The sequence below is a fragment of the Lepisosteus oculatus genome, chromosome 10, assembly GCF_040954835.1.
Source record: "Lepisosteus oculatus isolate fLepOcu1 chromosome 10, fLepOcu1.hap2, whole genome shotgun sequence".
Lineage (NCBI taxonomy): Eukaryota > Metazoa > Chordata > Actinopteri > Semionotiformes > Lepisosteidae > Lepisosteus > Lepisosteus oculatus.
In genome coordinates, this window is record NC_090705.1 from 16,374,379 (window position 1) to 16,399,696 (window position 25,318).

The 25,318-nt window shown below is 41.9% G+C and overlaps 1 protein-coding gene across 1 annotated transcript in view; it reads left to right on the forward strand.

Moving 5' to 3' along the window:
- jarid2a (jumonji and AT-rich interaction domain containing 2a) overlaps positions 1-25,318 on the forward strand; it is a 140,740-nt gene that overhangs the window by 55,938 nt on the left and 59,484 nt on the right. Inside the window, exons 2-3 of the mRNA XM_069194957.1 lie at positions 13,445-13,580; positions 21,507-21,651. Of these exons, the coding sequence (XP_069051058.1) occupies positions 13,445-13,580; positions 21,507-21,651 (281 nt within the window). The remainder of the gene's footprint in view (positions 1-13,444; positions 13,581-21,506; positions 21,652-25,318) is intronic.

A 25,318-nucleotide genomic window follows, 5' to 3' on the forward strand; every position in this document is an offset into this window, starting at 1 on the left:
GTATTTTGTTGCACATTTTTTTTTAATGTGCACCCTATTTTGCACTTTGTATGTGGTTTAGAGTACATTTCTTCAGCGTAAAAATAGCAGTCGGCATTCAATTTGCTCAGTACAGTATTTTGTTTAGATGAACACGTCTATGGGAAGCAGGAAGGAATTAAATGATAGATGAAAGAGGGCTAATAGCAGTGTGCATGCAGCTACTGCTCAACGTGATTTACTATATAAAGCACTTCCTACCTCCTGCCTGTAATCACATTTACACCAGTGTTCTCTTATTTCAATAATTCTTGTTTACCTGGGTCACTGGCCTATTCACCCTTTTGTAGCCAATTAAAAAAATAATTGAGATAAACAGTACTGCCAGTGTAAGCAAATGATCCAGATGAGCTTCACAAACATGAGGGGGATGTTCTTCAGCCTCACCACCTGGGTGATGCATACCCTGTGTGTGTGCACACATGCAAGAATTTGCAGATGCTGTAGAATTTAAAGGCTGCATGGATGTCACTGTTCAGCAATCTGGTTTGTACAATTTGATGCTGTGGTTGGACGGTATCTTCAAGTTACAGATATGCAATGGGTCTTTAACACCTTCTTCTTCAGAGGAGCTTGAAATAGTGAGTGAGACGCCTTGACGCCTATGAGCCAACACAAGCACTGACACTGCCCATTTGAGTTTTGAGCTGATCTGAATATGTCGGTAACAATGGCAGGCTCTTCCTCTCGGAGATGAGCTTTAGACTCTTGTCTTAACCTGAAATCAAAGAGGTTTCTGTCAGTCGTATAAAGAAATAAATCGGTTTGAAAAGCAGTTTCATCTGTCGGTTACAGTGCACTAGAGCCTGCGAGAGAGGCTATGGCTCACAGAATTAATGAGCCTTTCTGCTCGCTTGGGTTTTGCGGTCTTACACCTTTGGGTGCCGTGGGATTGACTGTGGGGGGGCACCTGGCAGGGTCGCTAGGCTCGTGCAGTTACAGAAGAGACCAAGAGGGGTAAGGGAATGGACATACGAAGATGAGAAAATGGGAATGAAACCGAGAGGAGGTCACCTGCGTCTTCCACAGCAGAGCCGCACTTCGAAACGCAGGGCAGTGTATGAAGCAGGAGTCCCCACACTCCCTGCAGACGCCAGGCTTCTGACACTTGTTTTTACTGACTAGTGGGCGCATGGAGGGAGGGACCTCCATAGCCATGCTGTGGATATTGAGTCACAGGGCTATATAAAGTTCTGTTCTCAAGCTTCTTGGCAGCAGGGGCTCCTGGTAACTGCACAAGGATGTGGCCTGTGTACAGTACAGTTGCTTCCTTTCGGTTTATATTTAAAGGTGGAAAGCCTATTTGGCTCGATTCATCTTAATACTTTTCAAACACAAAGCATCGGAACATTTGATAATTGCAACACGCTGTGGCTTTCATATCTAATGCCTTTCTTATCCCCTTATTTGTATGTGCAAGTGAGATTTTTTTATGGCTGCTTTTCTGATTATGATGTTTGCCGGTCGTGCTCTTTTAGGCTGAAAAACAATATGGGTTGTTAAATGTTTGGATTGTGAAGCAATTGATTTTATTTCTCTATTCCCTTTTGCTGCAGTTGGTCTGATGGGAAAAGTCTCATTGCATGTTTAGCTCAATGGGCTTCATTACCCCTGAGGATCTGAATCTTAGCACATTAAAGTGTCAAACTGTCCATAGAGTACATCCTGCAGTGCTCCTACCCTGCTCTATGTAAAGTATAAGTCATGGCTGCACAGCCACTGTCCTGCAACACCGGGATTGTGTACTGTGATTTTGACTCTGACCTTTGACTGATGTGTTCAGTGCTTTGCATTTGAAATCTGTCAAAAGCATTTTTGGTTCTGGACCACAGAACGTCTGCTTCCATGCCAAACCAAAGAGATGAAAAAGAAAGTCATACGGGTACTGGTTAATAGCTCCCAATGTTCATTGGAACAATGTGCGTTTTATCGTCTGTGGGCTCAGCTGTTTCTTCCACACGGAGCTGTGGCTTGTTGTGTGGAGGAGATTCTCTTGTGTGTTTAGCCACCTGTTGACAGTCTTAAGATTTGTTCTATCCCTACTAAGCAATCAAAACCACATGAAACGGGGGCTTTGGAGGGGGTTAAAGTGATGGAATCTTACTCTTTCCTGTGTGAGGTTTAGGATGTCTGCTGTATTTCCCCCAAGAGTTCATTCAAATGAAACTTGAAGGTGTGTCTGTCTCTGAGTTCAAGAGAATATAGGCGCTATGGTTCTGCCAGTAAACCACTTCCACCATCCCTGATCTGTTCTCTGCTGTACCTCCCATCTGTAACAGGCCAAGATGAGAAAGAGGAGTGGGATTTTTGAACCTTTGAGAGCATTGGATGAAGTTTGCTGGTAACATTTTGGACTGCCCGAAATGAGCATGGCCATAATTGTACTTGGTTGGTTGCATAGCTCCTCTGTCCTTCCTCTTTAAGAGGCTTGTGTGCTAGCATGGAGTCCGAGTTCTGCAGTAATCTCCCAGGCGGAGATAACTTTACCTCCGTCAGCTGCAGAGGACTTCTTCTCCTGCCATGTGCATTCATACCTGAATACACACCTAAACCACAGAGGCCAGGCGGATGTCTGGAAGACCAGTGAGGCCTAACAGACTCGACAGCACTGAATTCATGGGCCTTGAGTAGCTGACTTCTGGATCTGTGTGAAAGAGGTGGTGATCAGAGCCTTGGTAACAAAGATATTGAAGTGAAATCATATTTCTGTAATACAATACTGTTGCATTCCATCAAGAAACAGAAAGGTTGAGGTGGACACAGAAAGATGAAGCTATTTCTGTTTTGCGCTCAGGGAAAATATGCCTTGCACTTTCCCAAATGCCTCCAGCTGACTTCAATTGCTTTTCATTTTGTATTTACTGAAGAACTTATGTTCAATGTTTGCAAAGGCTTAATAGTATTTTTTATTTTTGTGCAGCATTTATTTAACAGCCAAAATTAATACTGTAATCTTTTTAAACCCCCCTAGTTGTTGGCTTTGTTGGTTTTTAAGATACCAAATTGTTAAAATCTCTCTTGGGTTTGATTTATCCTGCAAATTGTAGAAATAGCTGTTGCATCCATTAAAATTATCCTAGCTTGGATAGAGAGGGAGGTGTACAACACCATCTGTTTTGTCTTAACTGGTGTGCTTGTACTCTTCTGTAAACTTTATTGAGCTGCTGAGAGGCCCCACACAGTGCGGTCCTGAGAGGAACTATCCAGTTTCATTAAGGATGAAAAATCAGGCGTTTTCTGTCAACAGCTCTTGCCACAAAATTGTTAACCCCTCAGTTCCCACTTCTCGTATCGGAGTATGAGGCTGAAGGCAAGATGTGGAGGAATCTTATTTTTCTCATCAAACGTCTGTAAACATTAACTAGAACGCGTCTTGGCTCGGTCCATTTTTTCGGCAAGAGAGCCCCGGGTCTGTTAGGAGCTACACTGACTTTATGCTAAAGTTTTAAAACAGGAAAGGCTCTGTAATGTACGTTACTGCTGGTATGTGTGCTGGAGTTTATACGTCTCTGCAGGTAACATGAAAGTACATAACTTTCAGAAGGGAAAACGTATGCTTTTCTTCTCTATATAGGGCAAAAATTAAAAATGCTTATATATAGTCTCCTATGCTACTGATGAGTTAACCCTTAGCAAAGCTGAGTAAAGGGAATCATCCAATTACTCTTGCGTTCTTCATTGTAAGAACAGCCTTGTGCTTTTTATGGTGCTTGTTCTCATTTGTTGAGCCTGGTCCGTTTCATGATTCAGGCAGAGCCCTGATAAAATCCTTTTAGAGGGGACAGACAAATCGGCTTTTAATTAAAAAAAAGTATTTTTTGGTAGAGGTATTAAATATTCAGTTTGTGAGAAACATGGAGCTGAGTTCTATGCAATGACCCCAGATTGTGACGTGTGGTGGTGATGGAGTTAAACCACTCCTGCCTCAGGTCTCCGCTTGCCTGTCTGGACTCTGGGAAACCTCACCATGATCCGTAGGACAGTGATGACAGACACCATGGAATTCCAAATCCCATGCGCTCCGCCTAGATGGGTGTGTTTCTTTGGCAGGGGGAAGTTTTTTTTATTACATGTTTGTAAATTGGAACGGAATGGGACATACAGCTGGTATTGATTGGTGTGCACAAGTACAGAAATCCAATATCCTCCTTAGATCTTTCGGCGGCTGGTTACAGATTTGATGTAGACAGTCGGGTTGCCACTTCAGCATTGGTTTGTGTGGTAAATGTGGGGCTGTCGAGTGCTGCGCTTAATGCAGATTTGATGGTTGGGTTGAAGGAGAATTTTGTTTAGGAATTGTTTACTGTGAAACCTAGGATTGCCAGCTGTTGCGTCCATTTCTCAGCCTTCAAAGAGCTGAGAGAGGTACAACTTTTTTTTTTACTTGATAGTCTCTTTTTGTATCCTCAATCATTGTTCAAGCAATGCTGTATTCCAGCTTTTCCTCGCCGATACTGGGCTCTTCTGGCTCTACGGCTCATTGGGATGATGTATAGGTTGGGCTCGCTTGGCCCGCTGGTTCTATGTTCTTATTTGTTTGGCACCAGGCAAGTGAAGAAGGGAAGTTTCTCATTTTGAGTCCCCTTTTACTTTAATTGGCCCCCCTTGGAGCTCATCTGCAACTTTCCAGGATCTGCTGTTGCTTCCATCATTCAATATTGCTACTCTAAGCTCAACAAGCCTTCCATTTTAGGGTTTCAGAACGGAATTTTACTGGATTAGAAACCATTGACAGCCAAGTAACATTCCTAAGTGTTTCTTCCTTTAGGGGTGGCAGCTCCTCCTCAGGCTTTGCTTGCTGCCCTCGTAAGTGCCCTCCACCACTCTGTTGTCCTAACCTGGGCTCTCCTCTCCTCTCACAGTTGCCTCCCCCTGACATGGTGGTCTGTGCTGCTGAAAGGTGCTGCCTGTACAGTAGCACCTTCCGTGTAGAGAACTGTTGTGGGGATGCTGGCAGATTTCAGATCTCTGTCGCAACACTGACTTGAAAAGCATTACCTAAACTAATAACGTCGAAGTCTTTGTCTCTACCCCTTCTGCTTGTTTTGCATTTTATAGGATGTTTACAATTTGTCACGATTCTAAAACAAGCAGCCCCCTTTTCACTGCTGAGGTTTGTAAAAACTCTACGTCCCCACCCCATCTTCATCCAGCATTTTTTCCAGATTGGTTCATCCATGTCATGAATTCTTGCCGTCTGCCATAAGACTGTACAACGCATCCACCTTGCGTCTTGGCAGAGGCAACAGCGACAGTGACCTGTTTCTGGACTAAACGCATATACACATCTACTGCTACATCTGTTCTCTTTCTTTTTCTTTTTCTTTTTCTTTTTCCCGTTTACAACCACTTTTGTGCAATATATGCCAGGGACCTGTGCAATACATTTATATTTATATTTATATCTATGGTTACATCTATATTTATATTCATACGTGTGATACGATTTTCTGTGTACTGTTCTGTTCTAGTTTCCTCTTGTGTGTCCGGACTGTGAGTAACTCTTGTATTGTATGTATTGTACTATTAGTATATAATTCGTTACACTGTGGCTGTGTTGTGGGTGTTAAGCTGCTGTTGCACTGCAATTTCCCTCACGGGATCAATAAAGTATCTATCTATCTATGAAATGTTTGTAGCTTCCTTTGGGTACTACACTTTTATCCTTACTTTTGAATGTTTTGGTAAGGTACTTTTTGTACCTTACCTGCTGTACCGAAGAGCAGGTTTGTGTACAGTGTGCAGACTGGTGGCAGGGGAGCTCAGGAGCTCCCAGGGCATCAACTCTTTAAAACAAAACAGAATACCGAAGGGCTCGCTTGGTTTCCCTCCAGTTGATGTTTTTTTCCTTTTCAGTTTTGTATGGCAAGAGCTTTGTTGGTGGTCCAGACTCTGAAACGCACCACTGTGTACGACTCTATAACAAAGCTCTGAAGGACCTACAATAATCTGTGTGGATTTTGTGTCTTTTGTTTAATGGCATGCATTCTCTCCAGCAGAGATCTGCGCTGCTCCATCTTGGCAAGGCATGCAGATGCAGTTGGCCCAGGAATTGCTTCACTAGAAAGTTGACTTCAGTTATTTGATGTGCATATAAATAACTGAGCAGGACTTGTTTTCTATCATCTGAAAGTCAATTCTAACTGGTAAAGGCTGTGCCAATGAGGAACCTGTCCTGAAAGTGCACCGTAGAAGGCAGTACTGCATCCAGAATGTGCACAGATGCAGGAGGTAACTGGAGCACCATTGGAACATGCAGACTCCCCACAGCAGGTGTCCCAGGACAGATTCTGTCCCAGGATCCAAGAGCAGTGAGGCAGCAGTGGAACTACTATAAAATATACAGAAATTGATAAATATATACATCTGTAATTTTAAACGGAGGCACACCCAATAGATCATTTTGGTAATGTTTTTGGGCAATAGCAGAGGAACACCCATGGAAGGCAGTAGATACTGTACTAATTAAGCTACACAAAATACTAGAAAGGCCTAAATGTCACTTACATGTGCTGTTATGTCTGTGCCAGGGCAGTTATTTTAGATTGAGATGAATGGGTTGGATTGCATGTAGGAGCAAATATAGCCTTTTTGAGGATCAAAAGTACAGACTGTTTGCAGTGTTGCCTCATTTGGGTTCAGAAAGTGAGCTTTTGGCCAGTGTGTCCCTATAGGAGTGCCGGATCTGTGTCATTTCCATCACGGATATGATGATAAAGCAAGCCCTTTTTTGTGTGGCTTTCAGTCTTCTGACTCAAGTTATAATGTGAAAAGAGAAAATAGACTGTATTTGTGCTACAAGCACTCTAGTTTTGCCAATGATGTAATGAGATAATATGGATGGAATTTCATTCTAGGTCATAACTGGACTGATGCCATCAATGGCTTTCTCCTACATAATTTAGTTTCTAGGGGTAATGTTATTGTTACAAGGCTTTCTTTTTAAATAAATTCTGAAAAACAGTTCCTCTGTCAACCAGTGTTCTTAAGTTGTCACTGTGCATGGTGTTGTTGGCAGAGAGGGGATTCTGCTGGATGGTCTGGCATGGGGGTGTATTTGTGATGGTAAGGGGTGAGGCATGATTGCCGTGGCGATGAGATAGCCGGGGCCCAGTGCTGGGCTATGGTTTGACTAACTTGCAGTAGATCTCCGACTCGTCCTCTTAAAAAATTGTGAAACATTCCATTCCAGTAAAGTTATTGCCCCCGATTTTATCAACTTAATACAGTGATTTATTGGCAGACAGAGCCAAGTTACACTTGGCAATCTGTCATTTAGATGCGCTGTTTAGTTTGACTTCAATATTATCTGCTTACATATGTAATTCTTGTCGGCTTTCAAAGCTGTGGAGCTGTACATAATGCCTATCGTGTTGACAAAGCAAAAACTTTAAACAGATGGCTTTGTCTTTCTCAGAAAGGTGCAGCAGTTCTAGAATTAAACTGCAACCCTGGTTTCTCAGGCTGCAGTGTATAAAAATCATCAGTTTCATGTTTTCTGGTGTGATAATTATATTGTAATGGATCACCTAGCCTGAGGTGATTCTGCAGTAGGTTGTCTAGGACTTCAGTGATCTTTGCTAGATTTTGTCACTGTCTTTGTTGAATTAACTGAATTAAAGGATAAAAAGTGAGTTATTTGTTATTTGAAGCTCTATGTACAGTAAAACGACAAGCTTAGCGTTTTTATGTTGTGATAGAGGTAAAGGGTCAATTCCTGGGATTGTTCAGGTCAGAATTCAAGGATTTCCTTCAATATCTAGAGTTTCTTTAATACCTTTAGTGATGTTCATAGTGGAATTAAATTTCCTCACTTTTCATAAGGAGTAAATTGAAACTCTTGGAAAGAAGAAACTTATGTTTTTAATTCCTTTTTTGTAAAGTAAACCCAGCTGCAGTTTGCGTTCTTGTTTTGATGGAAAATTATAGCACTGAGCTGAGCTGTATCTTCTCTCCTACCAAAATCATTTTCTTCAGACATATACGAGAGTCTCTCCTGTTCTCCGAGGACACTATTTTTCATAATACTTTTACACATTCTGCCAGTTGTACTGTATGATTTGAAGTCTGGAGAGAGATGGCTACTGTAAAAGGAATGTTTGTTACACACACAACAGTTCATTTTTAGGTCTGTGTGTTATAAAAACAAAATTCAGTGTGTTAGAGGGTCATTTTGGCTAGCTGCCTATGTTTCAAGATGAAATCCAGACACTCATGAATTCTAATTATAGCAGGCCTTGTGAATGCTAGTATGCATTTGTTTTTTTTTTGTTTTTAAAGGTACAATTGAACAAGATTTTGCAGAAAGGAACCTATTGTTTTAAAGCATTTTCGATTGTGCATGAAGCCATTTATTCTCTGCTGTATTAGAATATGTAAACAGCTGTATTTCTTAACCAGATATTTATGGTTTTGCTTTTGTTTCTAATTTGTTCATTATGGTCTTATCCTACACTCTGGTCTCCTTGCTATGAATATTTTCATGAAGCAACAATTCAGTTGAACAAGTTTAACATTTACACATTGAAATGTCCAATTTTTTTCACTTAGGGGAGTGGGGGGGGGACTGTTATCTTCACTGCACAATAAGAAACCAGAGATCAATATTGTAAAATACCTGCATATTTGTTTTTGTGTTTGAAGAAACTCTCCTGTCCAAACGAAAGTAGCCTCCTCAGCCAAGACCTGCTCAGAGCTGTAGTGTACCTGAGCTCACAGGGAGAGTTCGTCCGACCTCTGACCTTTCCCTAAGGGCTGCCTCGCTCCCCTCCTTCCCAGACTGCTTTGCAGTAATCTGCCCATCTCCACAGTTACCGCAAGGGCAGCAGGCACTTGTGAACGTGTTTGATTTCTGGAGCTGTCGGTATGGCTCCGGTCTCGTCCTTTACAGCTTTGCCAAGGAGGAAACAAGAAATGCTGGGGGGAGCGGCGAGTTTTCCTGGGAAGACCCATGAAAACTGTTGGAAATCTGCCAGCCCTGTTACGTCATCATCGTTATTTTTTTTTCTGAGACCATGGGCTCCGTTTTAGTGTTGTTCCTTGACTTGTTTGAGCTGCTTCATTATGGTGGTCAGCGTGGTGACATTGGAGCACCCTTTCTCTTGCTTTGTGTTCTTTATACCTTTTGAGAATATTTTACATGAATTTTCATCAGATTTTTGTGTAGTCTTGGGGAAAGTTACTATTTTAAAAATGACCCATTAGGTTTAATTTTATAGGGGCTGCTTTTTTCTGGTTGTTCATAGGAGGTAAAGTATAGACTACATGACCATATCTGGCTTATTGAAGTTTTCACCCTCAGTTTCTTACCTTTTTAAAAAGTCATCTTATGTTTTTGTGGGGTTGATTTAAAGGTTTGATCAATATCCTCTCAAGACTGCAGTGTAGGCAATAAATGAAGGCTTTAGAACGGTTTCTTAAATGTTTTTGTTTTGAGAGGCATTAGATTAGGCTGCTGGGCTGAATTTAAAAACGTGGTCCTGCCATGAAATTGACATTTGTTTGACTTTTAAAAAAATAGTCAGGTAAACAGCTTGAACTGCAAAACATGAATCCTTGTTAGTTACTTAATATTATGCTGGCTAAGGCTTTTTTGTTTTTGTTTGTCTAATTTTGGCCCATCTGAAGAAGTGTAGCCTTGAGATCTTTTCCCTTTTTGCCCCAGTTCTTTAAATGTCTTGGTACCATATTGATTTTATTTAATTTTTTCTGCCCCTGCAAGATTGTTGGCAGAAGTAGCTGTTCCCTCTCTCATCTTGCAGGGCTAGATGCGCTTATTAAATGCAGCGCATGCTGACAGAATGCTGCCATTAATTCAGCCATTGGCAGCTTTTATGAGTGAAATGATTAATGGCTTCAGCTCAACTTGGATTTTTGTCACTGTTCTCATTGAACCCTGGATCTGCGCAGGTTTGCATTAACTACGGGGTTCATTTCTGATTTGCGAAAGGTAGGGCAGGGATGGGGTGGTGGCTTATCACAATGACGTTGGTGTTCAAAATGTGCACGCTCGAGTGTAAAGCTTTTCTGTACAGCCCCCCCCGGATTGTCATCTGAGTTGTGCGTACAGCTGAGTTCTCCGTAACACTAGGCTGCTCTGGCAAACAACAAAGGGTCCCTGTGCTAATTAACACGGCCTTCTGGGAAAGGGATGTGCTGCCAGTCCGCCCGTGCTGTGCTGCGTGAGTCCTGGGCGCACAGAACGGAGATCTGAGCAGAGCTGAACCAACGTCTCGTCTCCAAAGAGACCTGGCATCAGTTTGTTGTACTCTGAAGGAGCTGTCTGATGCCTATTTGAGAAATGTCGCTTGACAGAAGAGGTCTTGTGTGTGGGTTTAGTAATTGTGCATTGTTTAAAAATATATTCCTAATTGCTGTGGACCAATATGTTTGAAAAATCTACCAGAAACGTAAACGAATAAGGCAATATAATCTACGTGCTGTGTGTGTGTAATTGAAGCAGACTATCTGGTTTGGTAAATGCTGATCTGAGCTTCAGACAGCACTGGATAGATTGCACAGAACTGGTGTATCCTTCTGGAAGTTTCCATGAGGCAGCAGTGCAAGCTCCATTAGAGGTCCGTTCACTGTTAATGAATTTCAATGTTCAGAAGTCCAATACCGCTGGAAAGACAGATGGCATACAACTACTGCAGTTTTTTATTAATAAATACAAATTTAAGATGACGGCAGTGCCACTACTTTGTAATGGGATTGGAAGGGTCTTGTTAGTGGATTCGCTATTCTGAAACATCATCCTCTCTGTTTCAAGTGGCATGTTTTACATTTACTATGAACTATGGGAATGTGAATATTAATTAGCCTGGTTTCACAACACTTGGCTTCGTCCCCTAAAAATGCTTCATAATTTGGTATTCAAAGAAGCTTGCGTAGCAATTTGTATTTTCTTTAGAAAGCAAATGTGAGTATTCTGTCACAATAGTCTGTTCCTCTGAAGATCTTTTCACGTTTTACCCCCTTGATTGCTTCTTCATAATCTCATTTAATGTGAACATTTTTTTAAGATTTTGTGAGCCCACTTAACCTCATTTGAGAGGTAATAATAGAATAGCTACCTCACAGGGCAGACAGTTCCAGATCTGTTGTTTATTTCCCCACCTAAAGAAGAAACGTTTAAACTGAAGTGAGTTCAGTGTGTGGGCCCTGTGCTGTGGCCCACAAATTCTTTCTATATCTGTGAGGATAATGAGCTGCTGATAAGTTGCTCGGTATTTTTTTTATGTGGTGTCAAATGAGGGGAAGGGAAGGCGAACAGGGGTGGCTGGATCTGAGGAAACAGCTTTTTGGCTGATTGCCGAACTCTGTAGAAAACTTTCCAGCAAACTCCTAGTCAGCTCACAGGGTTCAAAGGGGGGGGCGTTCAGTACAGTAGCACGTGTAACACAAGTCAATAATACCCCTTCGCTGTGGGGGTTGGCTCAGCGCCAGGCCACAAAGAATAAAACAAGAATAGCTCCTCTTAAATTGGCAGTCCTTACCTGGATCACAGACGCTCTGCACACACTGGCCCCAGTCTGGACTCTTCGCCATCTCTCCCAAGCAGGGCAGTAATCAGGGCTCGGGGCATCTTTCGGCAGCCTTTTGGTTCTTTGAGAGAGAACACAGACTCCTTCAAGTGTTGAAATGTTTCTTTTAGCTTTTGTCATTCTAGCGGTGCAGTGTGAACTTCATTGCATGGTCCTTAATACTTATATGTATTGAAAGAGACTTGTGATTAACTGTTCAATAAACTGTAGAAATCTAGGCAGTATCTATAGCTGGATTGCCAGAAAATTAGATTTCGAGCCTGCGATGAAGTTCTGTTTTGGTTTGATGCTTTCTACACACCGTAAATAAGTGAGTCAGGCAGTATTGCCAAGCAACGGTGCGCCGGCATTTTTTTTCAAGCTCGCTCTTCCCTGTCAGCCATGCTGTTTACCTGTCAGCGTCGTCAAACTAGGAGCTAAAAACTTCCTTTTGTTTTCTCGCCCGGCTGCAATGCTTGGTTGGGTTCCCAAGGCTGGGTTTCCATCATGGCTGTAACAGAGGCTCAATGCCTTGGGTGCATTTCGCCCAGCCTGCAGGAGAGGGGAGCACGTCCAAGCAATGTGTCCATCGTGAACAGTCAGTTGCCTTCTCGAATGCTCCATTGTTCTCCAAGAAGCCTTTCCAGAGGCCTTTAAAACACTGCTGTTTCCCCCCTGAATTGTACCCTATGCAAATTTGTCTGGTCCTCTCCCTTGGCAGTGCAGAGTTTTTTCTGTTGCCACTTGCAATAGTCCTTCCTAGACTTTGTTTGCTTGTGGTTTTGTGCGAGAGAGGCGCTGTAACAGGTTCTTAATCAATTCAGGAGAGCCAACAAACATGTTATCTTTTTTAAATAAGGCAGATTTAAGGAGCTGCTTTTGGAACTGTTGTGGATTTACAGCAGCTGAACCAATCATCACTGAAAAATCTTGACTTGAACTGCTTTGTACCTTCAGATGTTGTGCACCATTAACATCTTGTACTTAAAAAAAAGGTCACAATCAGCTGGAAAATCTCTAGAATTTCAGAATGTTTCAGTTCAGAGAGGGCTGCACTTGGTTTATATTTGGTTTACATTTACCTCCTGGACACTTTAAGATGGTGATCATATAAAAAGATCTGGTGTGTTCCACCTCAGTCCATTTTCAAGCAAATCTGATATTTTGTGCTGTAATATCAAAGCTTGTAATATAAAATCCCAGGTAAATTTGACTGCTGCTGGTGTGAATGCATTATTCAGTTTATCATTCGTAAGTTTTAGACCTTTAAATATGGGAAGTTAGACAGATGGTTGATTTCTCACTACCTTGTTATTTTAAAAGTTAAAATACATTTGACCATACATTATCAATTCAGATGAAGCCTGTCCTTCTATATTCGAATAGCAGTTATGTTGAAGAGTGCAGTGCTGTGATGGAGACAGTGAATTGCTACACAGTGCTGAGAATTGCCTTCCCTCATTCCAGCATGTTCTAAAACATTTTTTTTATTCAGGTGTACATTTGTTCTACGGTGTGAGAAATCGGTTCCCTAAGCCCAGGTAAGGACTGGTGCGGACACCAGTCCGTGGTGTCCCTGCGAGTGCAGTGTACCAGGAAGCCGTGGAGATCAGTGTTCTTGCAGTTTCAGACCAAGGCCACAAGAGGGCGATACTTTGTACCAGCGAGTACAAATTCCTGGTTTCTTGGTTTCAAGTTTGACGGATTTGATACAGGAACTGTTGGTGATGGGGGGGGGTTTTCCTTTGCTGCAGCAGATGTAAAAAAATTCTCCAGAATCAGTGTTGTCAGTTCCTTTTGGGAGCGACTGCTCTTCTAACGTGTGCGACTGTCTGAGCTACGGCCTCGTTAACCAGGCGCCCTTTTCCCTGTTCCTGCAGGACGACAGCGATGGGATTCCCTGGTCTGAGGAGCGAGTGGTGCGCAAGGTGCTCTACCTGTCTCTGAAGGAGTTCAAGAGCGCACAGAAAAGGCAACTGGGAGACGGGATTGGAGGCAGACCCAAAACCGCAAACGGTGAGTAACGGGGTGCTTGCACTCCTAGAACTCTTTGGTGCTGGCTGACTCGTTAGTCAGTCCCTCAGCTTCACGTTCGTTAGCTACTCTTTATCCATTTGCTTGCCTCAGCAGTGGCCGGTTTTGAATGATCCAGAATAGATGAAGGAGTGATGAGCACGAGGGTGGGGAACTTAGCAGATCTGAGGATAACGTTCCTTTGATCGGAGTTTGGGGATTGCATTTCATTAATCGTGTCCACGAGAAACTGCTGATCGGCCAAAAGCATGGCTGCACGAGCACAATTTACTGATCTTAGTAACAAATGCATGTTGCTCAATGCTGTTGCATTAGGAAATGTGCTTTCTCATTACACTGTTAAATGCTGAGTATTGAAATATTTTTTTGAAAAGACGAGCACTATTCTGTATATAAAGAACTAACTTGTAAGTGTAACAGGCTCTAGTTCAAATATGGTCTCGTTTTATATAGCTTCTGTCCCAGCAATGATGTTTCTGTATGCTGCCAGTGTAACGTGTGCTTCCGGTGCATTCCGAATATTATTAGATGTATTTGAGATCATAGTTTGTATTATTTAGAGATGTAGTTAGACACTGATTTCCCCATGAGCAGAAAGCTGGTGACCATGCTGCATTCAAAAATAACTATGCCATGATCCAAAAGCAAGGTGCTTTGTACAGAGGTTTTCTTCATGGCTCAAACTCCTTTCTCAAGTGGCAAATTGGGAAGATTGAAAATATTTTTGCGTTTTCAAGGTGTGGTGAATATTTACTGTAGTTGTAGAATCAATATTTGTTCCAGCACTGTTGTTGTGGGTTTTGCTTTGGAAACAGGAAGTATTGGAACTGATATTCTCTAAATCTTCCCTGAATGTTATCTAGGCCTTTGACAGCTGACTTTGTGTACATATAGCAGGAAGAAGTTCAAACCAAATTCCTTCTATTGTTGGCTGAAGGGAACAGTTCCAAGACGGGAACGGGGAAACTCCACAGCCCTTCCACTTTCTCTCAGACTACTTGAAGGATGACAGGATAACACCTGGTGCTTCTTGGTTCATTTTGTCTCCGAGTAATTTATTTTGGAGGCCTATTCATTATCATTTATAGTTGTGAATTCTGGTTTCTGCAACAGGGAATGTGAAGATGTGGGAGGTTGGTGTTCCTTTACAATGATGCATTAAAAAAACTTTAACATGGAAGTCATGAAGGTACGATGGACCTTATTTAGATAAAATGGCACATAAGTAGTATTTTGCCATGAGAAGTACTTTAAAAGCAGATATGATTGTATACTATTTCCTTTCATGCTGTTCTTTGTGTTTTTTTTTAATCTTATTGCTCTTTAATGATTGTAAGTGGATTTTGTTGAAAATTAATAATCAAGTAAAAAACAGTAAGATTCCTAATATATGCATTTGGGGTTTGGCAGGTAAAAGTTTTATGAACATTGGGCAAGTCCAGAATCCTTTATGTAAACGTAAGATGTTAAAACCCTGCTTTGCATTCACATTCAGTTACATACCGCAGTACCACTGTGCATCTTAATAGCGACCACTGCCGTAAACAGGAATATTCTATACGTATTTGAGTGGGTGCCTTGAGGAGATCCAAAACAGGCAGCGTGAAAGTGAGGACGTGAAAGCGTGGTTCATTGTTTGCCTGTGGAGAGAACTCAGGAAGAATAAATTGGCACTGTTTGACACTACAACTCAATGCACAGTCGACAAAGATAGCGAACCCCAGACAGCCTCAGATCAAGTTCTTTTCTGTCAGAACAAGGGATGAGAGCACATGAGAAGTTCCTGACTGTAGGCTTTAAGAAAGTTAAAAGAGATTGGGGATTAAGGGAGAAGTTGAGAGGAGAGTTATTGTTCTTATCTTCTTCCTACACTTTTACCATTTTTTTTGCTTGGTACAGCTGGGGGTTGACTAGTGATGATAACAGATAGTGAATAAGGTACTTTTCAGGAAGTGTGCAGTGAGTTTCCCGTCATTCATCTTTTGCCTTTTAACATTGGTTTGGACCAGATCAAATCTCCTGCTTAATTGCAGGTTGTCAGCTGAGCTATTTGCTTTTTGGCCCAGTTGCCTAGATTTGCCATCAGTCAAATTTTTAAACTAGTTTTAAACTAGTACTTTGGTTACTGGGTTTTGCCTTTTAAAACCCCTATAAAAACGGGACACTATAAAGTACTGTCTAAAACATAAAGTACGCCAGATACACGCAGTATCTGAAGGGCAGCAGTTTTATCTTTGGTGATGCCAAGAAGTCAGATTTTGTTGTCCTGGAGTCAGACTGAAATTCACACTCTACCATTTGAGGGGTCACAGTAATGGATCTTGCATCACTATGGTAACTTCGTTTTAGGAGAATAATTGCAAATTGGATGAAGACCCATTCCCTGACTTGCTCCTATTGAGCGTTGAGCAAATTCTATTAATATTGTTGGGGTTGCCGTTAGTTTGACTGTGATGTTGCATGCATGTAATTGATACAGGCAGATTGCTGCAAAGGCTGCATTGATGTAGTCTGCATGCACATGTTGTGCACTTATTCTGAAAGCACTCTCCTGATTTTCATTGATTCCGGTTGTCCCTTACTAATAGAGAAACGTGGAGAAACGGGAAACATTCTTCTCATGGTAAAGACGCCAGGGCCCGCTTTGAGGCTTCTGTCCCTTAAAGCTTTACGTGCTGATGCGCTGCAGAGCTGTTTGCTTTCTTGCTGGACTGCCACAAAATACACAGAATCCAAAAGAATAGAAAACCCCTCCTTTCCTTGAGTACACCCCCACCACCTCCTTGTTCCCATCAAATTGTCAATTGCAGCTCTCCCAGATCCCACTGCTTTTCCATCTTCATAAGTTCACAAGCCACTAAGCACATTATTAACCAAATGACAATATGCGCTTTGAATCCGTCCTCAGCCAAGCTGTTTCGCAAAGCAGGAGCCCCTCTCTTCCCACACGGAAGGTTTAATTTCATATTGATTGTGCTCTTACTTTACCCAGCTAGGATTCGCTTGTTCTGCTTGCACTCACACTGCATGTTCTTCAAATTGCATTACTCTCCCAGCAGGAAAGAGCCTCTTTCCCTTGCCTGTAGAGACAACGCGTCATCTGCTTCTGATCGCCAGCCGGGTGCCTTGGCTGTTGCAGGGCCAGCATCTGCACCTGGAGAGACTGGCACAGGGGCACTGTTGCAGGTCAAAGCAAAACTGACCTCCGTCACCAAACGCAACATGTGAACTCGCTGCTGGAGGGATTTATTTGACTTGTACTTGTGCCCTGAGGAAGTCTGCTGTCAAGCAGTGGGTTTGTAATTTCCCAAGGCCTGATAAATAAAACCCTCCAACAGGCAGAGCAGATATTAAGAGGGTCAGCATTTACTTAATGGAGGCCTGCTTGTTGGAAATGCAGTACAGTAAATTCTCAGTGGGCCACAGGCCTGCAGCGTGGCCTAATGGCAGAGACCCAGCCTCCTACCGTTGCACTGCAGCCAAGAGACCACACAAAGATAAAATGTTCGGTTCCTGAGAATGTAAAGTATGCTTTCAAACGGATGGCCTTTACCAGTGTTTATGGTAGGAGGACTTTTTTTTTTATTAGTCTTGAGCAAAAAGAAAAGGAATTTCAGCTTGATAATGTCACAAGAGGTTAACACTTGATAGACAAATGCTTTCAGACTCTATACCGAGCAAGATTAAGTACAGAACAAAGGATGTCCTTGGCAGTTGATTTCAAGGATTTAAGATTATGGGAGCCGTTAGAAGGAAAAGATTGTCAAATAGTATTGTAAGTGTAAAAGTAAAATCCGCAATAAAATATTGTTGTATTGATTTGAGGTCCCAGCCTCCTATATTTGTCTTTAACAAGGTAGAGCAAGTTAAAGTGATGTACAGTAGGTATTGGGATTATATACTGTGTGGAGTTAAGTCTTCTACCTCACTGAGATTTGTGGTTTTGTTAACAGAACATCTGCAAATGCTACCATATCCTTGCACACTCATTTAATGGTTTCTAAACACGTGGAGTCCGTTATTAGAATATTTTGTTTCCGAGTTGTAAAAAATCTGAAATGTCTGGTGTACCGTTTCCTGTGTTTTCACTAAACCCACAACAATAGCATGTGCAGCTTGCAACAGGAGACCTTCATATTTACTTTCTTTACTTTGCTTTTTTTTTGCTTGTGCCCAGCCATGTTGTGACCATTGCTTGTAGTGCACATGTGGCAGCGATGACATCATTCTTTCTTCCCAGTCAGATCAGGTTATCCCCATGATTGATAGCAAGTTACCATTCTGAAAAATGCAGTGCCCTTTTCTGTAGGGTAAAGGTTGATTTCCCTATCCTGAAAATGGAGTTTGTCACCCTGCTGTTCAGCAGAGTCCACATTCACTGATCCTTCCAAGGAGGATCAGTGAATTTAATAATAGCAGCATTTTCACAGAAATGGTATTTCAGATCGCACTGTAGATTTTCGCCTGCAACTGAAAATTCAGCTCAGTACTGCTTTCACCATGCTGTCGAAGACAAATTCTAACATCCTCTGACAATGAGGCTCACTGGCTTGTATGTAATATATTGTTTAAGTTAATAAGCATTCATTAAGTTTAGAAGAGACATCATTGTCAAATATGCTTAGTTTAATAAACAGTGTTTCACTCGATAAATTATAGGGCTTTCATATCTAGTTCATTTGGGAAAATCAGATTGGGATTTCATTCTGAAACGCTCACATGCCCCAATTTTTCTTCTCCATTGCTTACACGTCAGAATATTTCAAACATTTAAATCTACGCAGTTTTTCTAGCTGTCTTTTCTGGGACTTCCCTGCTGTATCCTGATTGAATCCTAAACATTCTAGTATTTCCCCATTTGTGATGACCTCTATATGAGGCTAGCAGTGCAGAATATAAAACACAGATCTATCCATTTGTACTTGTCTATGCCCTAGGCTCTAAAGTGTTGAAGAGGTTGCTTTTAAAGACTTTTTAGTCCGTTTCAGTCCAACTTTTTTCCCCCTTTATTTGACATCAGTCATTTTTTTAGAACACAAATTAGAAATGGTATAGGGGATAATTTAAACAACCATTTAACTTGAATTTAGTTTAACTTGGCTTTTTTGTAAAGATCGGTGGGATTTAGGATAAAAATGTTTTTGTGCCCTTTTTTAAGCGACTGACCTCTGTAAGGGGATGTTTCGGCAAAAGTATGTAAAGAAGCTATTCTGAGAATTAAATATAATACCAGCTTATTTAGATATCATGGAAATTTTATTGTAGCAGGTCCACTGACATTCATTAAACACACATGATCTAGACAAGTTCATTACGTTGGTTTAGCATTGGTCTGGTCACAAAGTGATCAGCAAGGGGTTGACAAAAGCTGCAGGCCAGTAACTTGCGGCCGCTACTGAAAGCAACACAAGTACATCACCCGGTTGCAGGTGCTGCCTCTTTGCATTCTGTCCCCTTCTTCTCTAGAGTCAGGACTAGTATATGTCTGTTCACTGGTCTGCAAGACCTAGATGTCTCAGTCAAGCGTTGAATAGCTCTCAAGTCATCCACAGCATACCTACTCTCTCAAGTAAGTTGTTGCACAACATGAGGATGCACACAGTGTTGGTGGAATGTTGTCATGTTGCAGGGAAGAGAACAAGAGAGGTCCAAGGACTTGATCAGTGTAGTGCCATGCAGGCAGGTGGCCATCAATCAATCAATACCTCTGCCCTGGCCATCACATTTGGATCTCCTCCTTCACCTCAGCTGATAACCCATTTCTGCATCCTTTCCAAGAGAAATGGGTTGATTTTGTTTAACGATGGAGATTCAAATGAAGCTGTTGCATGCTATATGTACTCTGGTAATTGTAGGAAATGAGAAGCGAGTCTGGATTGCATATCATCCAGCCGAATTAGGTCCTTTTATGTGCAGACCCTAGTGCGATGATTTTCACTTCGCTCGTCTTTGAGGAGTCATACTGGAGTGCCCTCTCTCGTGCCAAGACCCTCTTTTAAATTGAACCCTATTTGTGCAGATGTGAGACTCGTGATTTTTTTTTGGAGCCTGCCAAAATGAATTATACTCGGATACCAGTTGAAGATTTGGATAAAAGCTCTTTGTTGATCTGGGTGGCTAGTACTTTTATGCCTGTGGCTGTAGTAGGCATGTCGCAGATATGCACTAAACAGTGTTTTGTGCTGTGATCTGAGGCTGGTACCAGCAGATGCTACGGAGAAGTGAGCAGAGTGCATATCCAGAGCAAACGAAGAACTGTCTCCAAAGAACAAAATAAAAACATGTACGACAGACGTATTTCGTAATTCTGTAACACTCTGCCTGACGACCCCTTTAGGAGTGTTATTACTCAGCAGCGATTATGTTGAAAATGGCCGTGGAGTTAATTAAACCCTATATAATAACTTTTTTTTTAGTTAATTTTCCCGTTTTGTATTATTCAATCATGACAGCCATGGTCATTACCCAGGATTCACTAATGGACAGCATTTGGTGTTCTGCACATAGCCGGTAGCCCTCTCGAGAACAGGAAGGAAACAAGACTGAGGCGACCGGCTTAGTTAAACATGCATTAATCTGATTAGGGGCCTGAAGGACACGCAGTGGAGAAACCACCATAATAATTCATGGATCGGTCCTCAGTGGAGCTTGGGAAACGTTTGGCTGCGTTTCTCTCCGAGCTGCTCATGTGAAACCAATTTGTGTAAAACAATGGTGAAGAATGTAAGCAAAAAGAAAATCCCTCTTTACTCCGTTTTACACAGTGGGAATGACTAAGAAATGACATTACATGTGGTGGTTACATCACCATGAAAACGACTGGCACAGAAACAAGATCTAAATGTTTTTTAGTTTAGTTTTAGCTGCTTTGTTTAATCTAGCCATAGCTTTATTTTGGGACCTGCTTAAACATTTGTGCTGCTTGTTTGAAGCAGTTGTTGCCGACTTGTTGGTTTTTGTTTTAGGTGGGGGAGAATTCATTCTTTTCAATTGAATATTTTCTCCTTCATCGACCCTTTATCATTTTACTGTCGTCATATGTACGTCTTACCTGCTGTTGAAAGTGTTTTTGGAAGTTTTACGTACATGGAAAAGGTGAAGCAATCGTGATCTGTGTGGAACTTGCACACTTGGCTACATGAGCAGTATTCAGTGCTTCATGGGGGCTGACGATCAAAGACCCCTGGGGAGGTAGCAGGGGTGTACCTGATAGTGACTCATGGTCATGTGGTCTATAGCCAACCAGTTATCAAGTCGGGGCCTGCCCTGGTATCCTGCCACGGGCTTGTTTTTAAATGCCTTGGAGATGCTTTTGTGTTCTGTCCTCTTAAATTGAATCAGGTTTGAAATTAATTAAGAGGGTGGGACACAAAAGTACCTAAACTAGAATTTCATGTCTAATGCGTGTGTGCCTTTTGTTCATGTCAGTCTTGAGGTGCGTGGACACTGCTTGTCACACAACCCTAGGGTTGCATTTGTTTTGTGACTTGTGGCTCTTAGATTTGTCTGCCTTTTATAATTGTCACCCTAGCAGCACATGGGCAACAGGGTGTATGTGTGTATCTTTTATCGATCTTAATCAGGTCTGAAATTGGTGCAAAAAGCTATCATTCTGCTAATTGGGATGCAGGTTTTACAGCTCAGTAGATTTCAAGCTGGACCTTTTCCAAGATGAGATCTGAGTAAAAAAAAATGAACATTTAACAGAGACCTCAGTGATGTATGTTTGTTTTTTTTTTTCTATTAACACGAATATGAGCTCCTCCGCCAAATGCTTTTTAAACGTGACAGCGAGTTTGTGCTTTGGGCTAACTTAGGGCCTAGAAAAGGTCTTTCTTTCCTGGAGGCGTCGCCGACCAGATGTTTGTTTCCACTGCCTGAAATAAGGTCTCACTTCTGGGCTTCCAGGTTCGCTAGCGAATGGCCAGCTGAACGGATCAGGACCCAAAGGAAGCCCATTGACGGGGAGCGATAAGGAAGACGGGTCTCGGGGGTCATCCCAAAGTACTGATGGCAGCAGCGACTACTCGGAAGACGGCCCGGTCCGAAAGAGGTGAGTTCCGGCCCCTTGGCCGGTTGGGAGGTGGGGGGTGGATTACAGGGTTTGTGCAGAACATCGCTTTGTTTTAAATGGATGTGAATCACTCCACGTTTCTGCATGTGCCTCAGAGGGGTTGTATACTTGGCGAGTTTGGCATGACCTTCGACCCTAAGCTTTGACATCAGCACACACAGTGAGTACAGTTTGACTACAGTCTGACAGCACTCAGTGGATTTATGCATCTGCAGATCAGCTTTAATGTGTAAGCATTGATAGGATTAGTTTCAATTCCATCGTGCTTCGGGAAAAAGTCTCTGCATTCCTGAGCCTGCTTCATCGATCTGTATGTCTCCATGTAAAAGCAAATTGCTCATAAAATAGCCTTTTAAATGTACATAATATGCTTTTGTGGAATATGCAATTCATAATTGGTACTAATTTGTAAATTGTTGTGTATACAAACGCCTAGCTTTAGTGATTTATCAGTGGTTCCTGAGATGTTTCATATTTAAAATTAATAAATCAGCAAGACGTGACTTCTTCAAATCTTTAATACATTTGAAGAAAAATTGAGCTTATGTTTGTTGAAAAATGAATGGTCTTGGGAAGACTGTAGTAGCCAAAATCCTAGATAAACAAGCATCGAAAAAGACGTTTTTGCACCTTTTTAGCTAAAGAGATTATTTTAATAGTTGCTTTGTTAGGTTTAAAACTTAGTTTTGCTCTTTAATTGATCTTTATGGTTATTAGGGGCGGGAAAACAAATCCTCAGTTTGAAGAAGAGCCTGAATCCAGTTTTCTACAGCAAAGCTATGTTTTGAACTAGATCAACACAGAGGCTTGAAGTTTATGCAAACATATGTCTGACGTATAGCAGTTTTCACCGGCTTTGGCTCTTGAGATTTCATAACTCCCTGGATTCTTTCAAAGCCTGTCTGCGCTCAAGAAGGGTAGCTTATGATAGGAGGCATGCCTGAGCCAACTCCAATGCACTGCTTTCATGATCGTGGATGGGGAATGTGGAAGGTCTGTATTCCAGTGGACCAATCTTCAGAAGAAAGCATTTTCCCCCCCAAAACATTAAATGGTTTGGCTGGTGCATCCATGTTCTTTATTTAGGATAGCCTTTTCCCTCCCTCTTGAAAAAGCTAAAAATATGCCCGTCTTGTGTTTGTCTGTGACCAGTTTTCCCAGCCTAAACATGCATGTAGCTTTTTTTTCTCAAATGACTGCCATTTGAAGAGCGAAGAATGTATGAAATCCATTCCCATGAAAGTACTGCATGGTGAACAGCAAGGGTTGTGTATTGTGAATCAAATATACAAAAGTGCTACAAATACACTAGAAAAGTGTTTTTCTTGTGAAAGTTGTGCAGTAGTTAGCCGTGGCGCCCTCTGGTGAAGGGTTATAATGAGAAGGAAATGAAAGTGTCAAGGCTGCCAGAGGGACACAATGGACAAGTTCAGAAGAATGATTTTTCTGGTCTCCTTTCAGTCTTTATTGGTTATTGTCTGGATCATCCTCAGACTGTTTTGCTCCCAATATTTTGGCCTGTGAATAATAATCATCAGCACAAATTGTGCAAGACCAAACCCGGAAGTCGGAGAACCTGAAATGGGTCAAATTATATATAAGTGGAGCCATGTTTAAAGTTTGGGTATGTCCTCACCACAATTAGTACTTCTCTAACGCTGAGGGCTTTTGGCTAGGGACGATTTGTGGCTGAATATGCCTTTAAACTTGGGTTTTCCTACAGGATGAATCCAGCAACACAAATCTAGGCTTTTAATGTGACATCTCCTTACGTGTATTTTAACTATATCTTTTATTTCACTTCTCCCAGCCAAAAAGTGCTCCAATTGTATCCTGTCTGTTCATTCAGATAGGTTTAAAAGCAGGACAAGTAACATGTCAGGTTGTAAACAGGAAAGAGTTATCAGTTATGGTGTGGCAAAGGTTTGTTTAATCAAACAAATAAGGAGAAACTTTCCTTAAGAAATGCCGGTGGGGCAGAAGCGAAGATATTATTAAGTGAAGCTGCAGTATTTCTTTTTTCTGAAAAGAAAAAACACAATTATCTCTTCAAAGGGAAGGCTTCCTGTATTACACATGAAAAATAAGTATACAATGTCCACACCCCTGTCCAGAGGGAAGACTGCCTGGTCTACCAGCACCACTTACAACAGTGACCTGGAGTTCCTCAGGTCTCCCATCCCAGTTCCATCCAGGCCCGCCTTGACTGCAGGGTGGTAACAGTGGAGTTATATGCGTGTTTTATATATATTGAAACCTACTACCTGCGTTGCTTTAATGTTTTCCACTAAAAAGACCTAAGCAATAATCAAAGTTAGTCATATCCACTTGAGGAGTGACTCATTGTAACTTATATCAGGTTTCTTCTGCAACGCTCTTCTGCTTTCACAACTGGTTATGAAAGAAACCCCACTTCTGCAGTCCACAGCTTAGCGTGAGACTGACTGTCACAGGTAGCCAAGCCTGATCCTGCGGTTAACTGATTTAATGTGACAGGAATGCTCTGGCGGTGGTTTGTTGCTTTAACCCCTTTATCAGTTTAGCCAGACTATTATTCCCCTTCAGCTGGGGGGGGGCGGAGTGTCAGGTGAGGCTGCGAGGAGAGAGAGTTTCGTCTGGCACTGTACGAGAGAAAGAGAGAGGGGGTTGTTGGGGAACAGGTGGCGGACCTTGGCACCGAGTCGCGCAACGCGGCACCCGGCTTGACGTCTGTCGCCACATGGGGTGGGCATGCGTGGCCCCTAGAGATCAGCATGCTCAGCCTTGAAAAATACAAGTGAAAAAATAAGCAAACAATAAAAGCATCCTGTGGTGCCAGATAGTAATTGACTGCAGATCTGTTTTTGTTTTCAGTGGATGGGGTTGAATGTGGATGCGAGCTGTGAATAGGCCCTAGAGAGCAGTGCTGGTTGATTAATTCTATTGTTTTGAAGGCTGTATCCTTTCATCTCTGCCACAGTCTTCATTATGTACAGTCCTAGTTTTCTTGGTTGTCATCATATCTTATTGGCCTTTTCCTAACTCTTATTACACTTGAGTACAGTTTTGCTTTTTTTGTCCGGAGGTAAAGACTGGCCACTGCCCCTGGATAGGGTAACAAAGTACAGTCCTCATTATAGGTAGGGAAACAACAGTGAACTGTGCCTTCAGAACGTTACTACAGGTAAATATGAAAATACACAATATTTGTAAAGTCCTCCAGTAATCCGAGAGGAGACTCTGTAGCTAAATTAAAGTGTTCCCCCTAGGGGATAAAGTTTAGATTTGGATTGAATTTTCTAAATAGCGATTCTGTTTCTCCTTCTTTTGCTTGTCTGTGATCTTGTCTGCATACCACGTGACTTTCTAAATGATGTTGGATGCAGGGCTAAAGATAACATTCTTCAGTTCAGGAAACACCAGTGCCCTTTTCTGGGCAGTGACACTAGCCTGGCCACCCGAGATAACGGTACTCCGTTACTTCTTTTCAAAACACGCCATCTTTGCAGATATTCTGTTGAGGAGCTCCAGATGCTCTAGAATTATGGAGGTAATAATGGAAACAACTTAAAATACAAGGTTGAATGAACCTTGGCCACTAGCCATTAAAATACCAAATGGGAAGAATGAGATTGGACATGTCTAGTAATCTGGGGGAAAAAGAATA